Source organism: Orbicella faveolata, unplaced genomic scaffold (genome assembly GCF_042242905.1).
Source record: "Orbicella faveolata isolate gen_17 unplaced genomic scaffold, um_ofav_v1 contig_35, whole genome shotgun sequence".
In the NCBI taxonomy this organism is placed as follows: Eukaryota; Metazoa; Cnidaria; class Anthozoa; order Scleractinia; family Merulinidae; genus Orbicella; species Orbicella faveolata.
In genome coordinates, this window is record NW_028301564.1 from 16,251,148 (window position 1) to 16,260,000 (window position 8,853).

General features: G+C 40.9%; 1 protein-coding gene and 1 long non-coding RNA gene across 2 annotated transcripts in view; both read right to left on the reverse strand.

The window, feature by feature from the left end:
* Window positions 1-6,134: 6,134 nt before the first annotated feature.
* The window catches only part of LOC149103496 (uncharacterized), an 8,067-nt gene continuing 5,348 nt past the window's right edge, over window positions 6,135-8,853 (reverse strand). The window contains exon 2 of the long non-coding RNA XR_016202127.1: window positions 6,135-6,574. This is a non-coding gene — a long non-coding RNA (uncharacterized LOC149103496). The remainder of the gene's footprint in view (window positions 6,575-8,853) is intronic.
* Window positions 7,795-8,853, reverse strand: part of LOC149103497 (uncharacterized) — a 1,433-nt gene continuing 374 nt past the window's right edge. The window contains exons 1-2 of the mRNA XM_089273864.1: window positions 8,358-8,853; window positions 7,795-8,258 (exon numbers count right to left, since the gene is read on the reverse strand). The exon at window positions 8,358-8,853 is cut by the window's right edge and continues 374 nt beyond it. Of these exons, the coding sequence (XP_089129990.1) occupies window positions 7,990-8,258; window positions 8,358-8,853 (765 nt within the window). The 3' untranslated portion in view covers window positions 7,795-7,989. The remainder of the gene's footprint in view (window positions 8,259-8,357) is intronic.

Here is an 8,853-nt window from a genome sequence, read left to right on the forward strand (position 1 = left end):
AATAATAATAATAGCAATAATGATAATAATAATAATAATAATAATAATAATAATAATAATAATAATAATAATAAAGTCAAAGTCAACATCGTTTGGTTTGGCCTTGGTCAGGCGGCAGGCTTTTCTTGAAGGCCGTCAAGTTTGGTGCATTTACTGTTTCATTGGCCAGGCTGTTCCACTCTCGTATCGTTCTCGGGGAAAACGAGTACATGTGGTAGTCCGTCTTTGAGCGGGGAATTTTGTACGCATCTGAATTTACGTACCGTGATCTCCTTTGAAGTGGAGTCATGAACTCTTGTGCGTCCATGGCTATCAAGCCTTTATGAATTTTATACATCATGCAGAGTCTAAGTGTCTGTCTCCTAGTTTGGAGGGAAGTCCAGCCGAGCTCATATAGCATGTCCCCTACGCTGGATGTGTTGTTGTATCTGCCAAGAACAAATCTCGCTGCCCGACGCTGCACCATCTCGAGCTTATAGATGTTTCCCTGTGTGTAAGGATCCCAAACGGTGCAGGCATACTCGAGGGTAGGTCGGATCAATGTTTTATAGGCAGTGGACTTGAGTGCAGTAGAGTTAATCTTTAGATTCCTTTTCAGGAATCCAAGAGTTCTATTAGCTTTACTTGAGATGGTGTCGATGTGTTTGTTCCATCTCAGGTCTGATGGTATAGTAACTCTGAGGTATTTGGCTGAGTCAGCCGTTGCTAATGTCTTACCATGAAGAATATAGTCATTTTGTACCATAGCACGCTTGCGCCCTACTCTAAGTACTTCACACTTGTCTGGATGGAACTCCATTTTCCATAGGGTTTCCCATTCGGCTAATTTGTCTAGGTCTCTTTGGAGTACTTGGGTGTCACTGTCTGAGTGGATGGTCAGGTACACAATGGTGTCATCAGCAAATAGTCTAATGTTAGAGGCAAGGGATTCAGGTAGGTCATTTATATAAACTAGTGAGACAATCTCAGATAGTGCAGAGCGCAATTGATAGCTCTGATACAGTAGTCCCATAAGTACTCACCCCTGCTCGGTTCACTTCCGGTTTGTGTCTACCTTGGTAGTCTGCTACGGCTTTTCCCCTTTGCAGTGTGTATGTTTCAAGGTTGTATTTTCATTCAAGGTCCAAACATTACGCACAAATTAATTACTACTGGTGCTTTAAGTTGATTTTCGTTCATTTTAAATTCAACAATACGCTGAAGCAGCAAACGTGACAATTTAGCTCTTCACGCCAACTTTGTAACTTGATACTTGTGTTTTCCTCGCAAAGCCATGTAATATGAAACCCCTGTTTTCTCCAAAACATACGGAAGATGTCCTTGTTTTTTGGAGATAAATGCAAGAAAGTTAAATATCTGATGTAGTGATGAAGAAACGGAACAGAGACGATGTTTTACTAAAAATGCAAATTTTTACCGATGAACAAGAACTAATTTAATTATCAGATAGTCACGAAATACCACTTTCTCTTTCTGTTGCCACCTTTGTTGTTAACAATAAAACAATTCAAAATTAACACACAACGATATTGATGGCTGAGAAGCTTTTCAACGAAAAGTATTGAAGATAAACAGCGCTACTTGGCCGATATGAATGAGTCTCCTCAAAGACTGATTAAATTAATTTGAACTTTCATTAGGTGCCACGGCGTCTGCAGCAATATTTGAGCATTTTCCTGGTTTCTTTTGTTACAAATTTACAATTTGCGGAGTATTAAAGCCACTAACTTGAGAACTTTTTGGTCTCTCTTACAGACACAATTAAGGCAAGAAATAAACAAGTCGCTAAGGAGAAGCAATATATTTGAACTCTGACAAGCACACTATTGTAGATTGAAAACAGCAGATGATATTTGTTGAACCGACCTGTTTGTAATTCTAAAAGCTACGCAGCCACAGTAACGTTTCACTTTTGCAATAAAAAGGGACAATTGGCGCTACCTGAAAAATAACTGCCGTCCTTGGTCACATGACACGATATATAAAATACTGCGTGTAAAGATAGTGTATAACACTAACAATGCTAGAACGCATGCGTCTTACATGTTGAGCTCTACCATAAGGAAAACCACTCAACATTTGTGCGTGATTCCGTATGCAATGTATCCTTCACCTAATATAGAAGCCACGAACCCTAACTAATCTACGCATGCGTTTAGGGCAAATTAGTTTTGTTCTAAGGAGAATGGTACCACAAGGAGAGCAAGGGGTTACCTGAAACAAATATATAGCTTTGCGATGTTCAAAGTTAAGCGACGGCAATGGAATGTGTTTTACGTAGAGTACACATGTACCTTTCCCACCCTACTCCCACTACTTCCTTGCCTCTAGACTAATCATGAATTAATTGAAATTAATTAATTAAACAAACATTAAAGTTTACACCTTAGCGCCATAGGGCCATAGTGCCATAGCGCCATAGCGCCATAGTGCCATAGTGCCATAGCGCCATAGCGCCATAGCGCCTTAGTTCCTTAGCGGCAGGCAACCCCCATAACCATCCCAATAGTGCACTCTGCACTAAAAAGGAATAAGCATGGACCCAAGACAGAACCTTGTGGTACACCAGAAAGTACTTCGGCGTCGTCTGAAAATTCTCCTTCAAGGACAACTCTCTGTGTTCTGCCACTTAGGAAGGATTGTACCCATCTGTTTGTCCTACCACCAATTCCATAATACTTCAGCTTGGTAACAAGACGAGGATGGCTGACTTTGTCAAATGCCTTACTAAAGTCCATCACCAGGATATCCGTCTGGGATCCAGCATGCATAGTGTTAACTAGGTCGTTTACGAATCCCAAAAGCTGTGTTTCACACGATCTTCTATCCCTGAAGCCATGTTGTAGGGGGTACAGGATGTTGTGGTTATCGGCGTGCCGCATGATTGAACTTGCTATGATATGCTCCATCAATTTGCTTGATATACACGCGAGGGAGATAGGCCTGCAGTTACTTGCATCATATTTAGAGCCCTTCTTATAGATAGGTGTGATGTTGGCACATTTCCAGTCGTCTGGGATTTCTCTGCTTTCATACGACTTCTTAAATATGATAGTAAGAATGGAGGCTACAGGTTCTGAGAGCTCCTTCATCACTCGAGGTGTTATACCATCCGGTCCGGGTGCCTTATGGATTTTAAGCTGGTCTAACATCCGCTTGATTCCTGCCCTAGTTATTTGGATGTCGTCTATGGTGGCAAACGGCGATGACATCATCGGTATGTCTTGTGCGTCTGGATTGTCACGTGTGAACACTGACTGGAACTGCATGTTTAGGATATTAGCTTTATCTCTGGGATGAGATATTGTTGTGCCATCTTTCTTCAATGACCCAACACCCATACTGTCCCTTCTGCTGTGTTTGATGAAGGACCAGAATCTTTTCATTCCGGAGAAGTCATTTGTGTCTTCTTCCATCGGTGAGATGATAGACTCGACATGCTCCCAATACTGTTTCCTAGATTCCCTCTGGATTTTTCTCTTTAGCTCTCTCATCTTCTGGTCAAGTAGACGAGAAGCTCCAACTGCATTCCTTTCTCTTGCTCTTTTTCGCTTAATATTTGTTCTGTCTCTCTGCCTGATTGGCCTTTTAATGCTAGGCGTGATCCACGGCAAGTTGTTCTTGTGTTTACATGTCTTGTGTGGAATGTGTTTTAGGGTGCCGTCATGAATGGCTTTTTTAAACGTAAGCCATAGTTCATTTACCGACAATGTATCTTTGTTATGATCTATCACCTCAGTTGTGGTTTGGAGGTCTGCCTCAAAGCTATCCCATCGTGCCCTCTTATAGAGTGGTATTTTTCGCCGTTTCTGTTTGTAGCGAATGGGACGTATGTCTAGATCTATCATTGGGCAGTCGTGGTCTGATATGCCAGGCAATACCTTGACTTGGCGAACTCTAGATGGATTATTAGTGATTACTAGGTCTAGTATATTTTGGCTCCTGGTAGGTTCTTCGACCATTTGGATAAGCCCTTTATCGTCGAGTAGATCCCAAATTGGTGATGTAGTGTAGGGAAGGGGCAGGTTTTCAAGGTTTTGTTTTTCCAGTCCCAGCCTGGGAAGTTGAAGTCCCCTCCAAGCAGGATATCATGGGCAGGATTTATTAGAGAAAGTGATTTATCCAGTTCTTGGAGGCTGTTTTCATCGCCTACATGCGGTCTGTAGTATGCTCCTGTATGGAGTGTCTTACATCCAGTAATATGAATATTGCACCAGAGCAGTTCACACTCTGTTTCCAGGTTACTTTCTCTGACTAGTACTAGGTCTTTTTTAGCAGCAATAAACACCCCGCCGTGAGGGTCGTTTGGTCTGTCTCTCCTCTCTACCTGGTAGGTCTCTGTAGGGAAACACTCATTGTTGCTGTGCTCGTGAGATAGCCAGGATTCAGTTCCAATAATTATATCCGGTTTTGCATCGTTAATCAGATGTAGAAATGTTTCTCTTTTAGCCGGTAGACTTTGGCAGTTGACGTTCAGGATAGATATATTCTTCTTCACTGATCGGGAACTTTTCGCCGAGTTTGTTCTTGGTAAAGATGAGTCGTACAGGACACCCGGCATGTCTGAATGGCTAAAAGAACTTGGGTTGGCAGATAATTTACCTTGTGTTAAGCTTGAGAAGGAATTTGAAAGTTCCATGTTGTTGTCAGCATCAAGTAGAGTGCTAGAGAAGTTTGGTACACCACAACTTGAGCATATCCATACCGCTGATGAAGTGGCTAGGCCTTCATACCTATCAGGACTCATTAGCATACAGCGAGTATGATACCAAATGTCACAAATGTCACATTGGACGCCTCTCTGATTAGGTTTCACCGGTTTGATGCAGGATCCGCAAGGATGTTTGTAATGTGGGCCAGGATTCAGTTCGACATTACCGCTAAGTAGCAGGAGAGAGAGCACCAGGAACGAACTTGGAGTACGATCTCGTTTCAAGATGGCGGACCTCCATCTCTGCTCACGATGAGTTCTTATTATCGCCTCGAATCCTATCCCAGGAGGATCCTTGGCGGCACGCGTTGTTTTCAGTCCAAAGTCAATCACTTTATCTTGAGGAAGAGTACGATTTAGTTGCCCTGTGTACATTGTAACAGCGAGAATAAACAGTGCTGCAGGAGTTAGAAAATTTATGGCCGCCATCTTTAATGACCGCTGATACCCTCCAGCTATCGGCAGAGTATTTTGCGTAAGTTAGTGATTCGATATTAATGTTTTATGATTCCTTTATGTCAATATTTCAAGTGATATTATCACACACGAGAGACAGTGTTTCATCGGGATATCCAAACACCGAGAAGAGAGTTGAAAATACGACACGCAGCGGAGTATTTTTGTCGAAATTCGAGGCGTTTGGATAGCCGATGGAATTCTCTCGAGGGTTTGATGTATCTTCTCAATTAGACTTCGAGCAGTCTCTCTTTTCCTCGAAAATCCAGAACGCAAAACAGGTCAAACTGGATGGAATTCAGGAAACAAAACAAAAATGGTGGAACATAAACGATATATCGTAGCTTTGTTGACTCTTGCTACTTTACTTATAGAACTTATTCATATACTTCTGAAGTGGAAACACATACAAGGCAAACAAGTACGCCATTTTGGCCACTATGATGCAAAAGCAAAGCTATTTTGTCAAAAAAGTCCCAGTTACGGAGATCTCGGTTGCAAAAATCGAGGTCTTGGCAATTGGGCCAGCCTGGCTTCTCACATGTACATGAAAATTTTTACAAAGAAAAGAGTGATGAGGCAAGATCTTGGAAACCGAGCCAGCCCTTGTGAGATAACTTTAAGAATTCCTAGGAATTCCTAGGAATTTCCTAAGAATTCCTAGGAAAAAATTCCTAGGAATTCCTAGGAATCTAAGGTGTGAATTTTCGCGGTAATTCGAACTCGGAATTCCTAGGAATTCCAACTGAAATATACTCACCTTGAAAATTCCTTAAAATTCCCAAAAATTCCTAGGAATTTCTAAGAATAACTTGGAATTTGTAGGATTTTTTGAGAATAGGTTGGAAGTTTTGGCAAAATCTGAGAAAAACTGGGAATTTTGTATCATTTGTAGGCCAGACAAAATTTTGATGATAAATGCCCAGCATTAAAATAACAAATAAAGTCACTGATATCACATCAAACAGGTTTTAAATGAATGGTTTATTACATCGGCTCTCATGAATTTAAACATAAGAATAATCATCCTGTTTCTTTTTCATTACATCAAGAATCAAAAGTAAAACTGAAAACAGATATGAAGGTCAAACTTTTACATGTTTGATAAAAAGAGAACTTTTTCAGATAATTTACTTACTTTTTTAGTTTACAAATCCAACAATTTTCCATACACAAGATTTTACCTTAAATTATTGTTATTGTGTGGAACATATCTGGATTTTCATGATTGTAAGGAATCAATGATAAGAACAAAACTGAAACATTCCTTAAAATTAAAAAAAGGCTGAGTTTGGGCAAACTTAGCTGCTGTTCAGTTATTTCTGTTGATTCTGCAGCTTCTTTTGTTGCCCTCTAATTAGGGTGTCAGCAGCTAGCCTCTTCATCTTCATCTTTGTTGTATGACACCTAAAACAAAATTTAAAAAAATACATTACACTGTGATATATATGAGGTACTGTAAGACTGAGATCCAAATGTTTATGTGCTCACAGTTTAATACATGCAGCTAATTAAGGCCTGACTGTAAGCTGGTTGAAATGTTAAAAGAGAAGACTTGATAATTGTGAAGGTGCTTGTATACTATTGATAAATATGTTACATAAATCTTGAGCTTACAGTAGACTAAATCAAGGTTTTCCTTCTTCTGTCAGTGTATCAACAACTCTCGAATTGGAGGATATATATCACGGTTTTTAGCCAAATTTAGACATTAGAAATATTAAAAAAGACACTTAAAACATTCAAGGAACATTTAAATAATAGAATAAACGCAAAAGAATATACGGATGGACAAAAATTGAAGATCAACACGGATTGCCATACAGTCAGGCTGAAACACAAAGGAGACATATCAAACTCATGCAGACTGTGGCTGCCTCGTTGGAGTTTTTGTCAAGAACTTTGATAGTCAGGGAGCATATGTAATCCCGTGGGATTTTTATGGTGAAAGCAAACCACCTACCCAGATGTTTTAAGGGGACCCTAAGGAACACAAAAACTGTTGTCGGCAATTTTGTAACCTGCACTGGCGGCTGCTATGGGGGGTCTATTTTTAGACCCATATGGCTCAACATGGAATCGAGGCTCGAACATAACATGGCGTGTAAATACAATTAACTACAATAAATTTCCACAAAATTACCAGGAATCTTTAATATAGTCTATCTAATACACATTCATAGACTTAAGTAGTAAATACTGATCACGTGATCAACACTGCACGAAAGCGAGGCTGGTCGTTTGTTGTCTTCAAATAAGCATTAAAAGCATATTTCTTTTTCTCGAGTTGTTGAGAAAAATGACTACAACAAGTGAACTACATGATATTTTTTGTTCACGTGAATTAAACTACATTTGAATAGGTTTTGTTCACGTAAGACGACATGAAAGTGAGGCTGAGCTCCTCGGCACTTGTTAGGCCTGTTCTAAGCGTCGAGCCAACGTCGTGCTGAACCAAATTCCTTTCCCAAAATTAGGGCTTTCGGTGCGAAGAAATACAACTAGATGAAAACAGAACTAACCAAATTGGCGTTTAGAACCACTGCCGTGCTAGCGTCGCGCTATCATAAAACCAAATGGAATTAGGTTCGGCACGACGTTGGCTCGACGTTTAGACCAGGCCTTATATCAGCTATTCAATATGCTAGCGATAATTAAGGTTGCTCCAAGGGCGTAATGTTAACCATAGCAGGTTTACAGGTATATATAATTATTACTACCCAGAACCTAGTCAGACTTTTGGCGATAATAACTGCTTTAAAAATAACACAACTGAGCCCATAATGCATTGCAGTCTACAGAACATAGATGTCAGGTAAGAATCATTCATCATCCTCGTCTTCGTTGTTGTCATCGTCCTGCTCATCCGATGTTTCATCATCACAGCTATCATTCTCAATCATATCGACATTGTCACACGCTTCCCCTGTCTCGTCATTGCTGCAGCTGCATAGATCTGTGCAAGTGAGGCCCGCCCTTCGACAGCTGTACCTGTTGTTTCTGCATTTGTCCTTCCCACAGCCACACTTGACAAGATAAAGAACAGCGTCGGGTGCCGGCTGCAGTTTCGTCATCACCGGCATCCATTTGTCTGAAATATAAAAGAATAAGGCAATGCATTAAAGTCATCTCGATCTGCAGTGTCGAACTTGAGAGTCTATTACTATATCAACTGTTAATTTATAATAACCTTTGTCCTTTTTCCATCCATAGTTCTCTGGTGATGAAAGGTCTGGATTAGGGACTTTGTCATTGGCCCAGATCATGGCTTGGTAATGCGCTCGCTTAATGGCCTCTCGGAGAGCAGCTTGTGTAGACGGTAGTCGTTCTGACTCGGCCTGTTTTCTTCGAAAGAGGAGCCACCTTAGATCTTTCAGGCTGGATATCTTAGTCTTGGGCAGGTAAAGTTGGCACACTAGCTTCTCTATTGCATAGAACATGCCCACTGTGGGAACGACGGTAGAGCCGAGATCTGCAAGTGCAGTGACACATTCTTCATCAGCTTCAAGAAACGCTTTCCAGCATTCCAGCTTTCCTTTAAATGCAAAGTTTCCAGTTACATCAGCTCCGCTCCAGGCATGAAAGCCAGGTAGTGCTGCCGTTCTAGCTGCTCCTAAAGCGCGGACAATTGGACAAAGCTGGATAGCTCGGTGGCGCTGTCCTCTTCCAGTGACGAATGAAGTGTC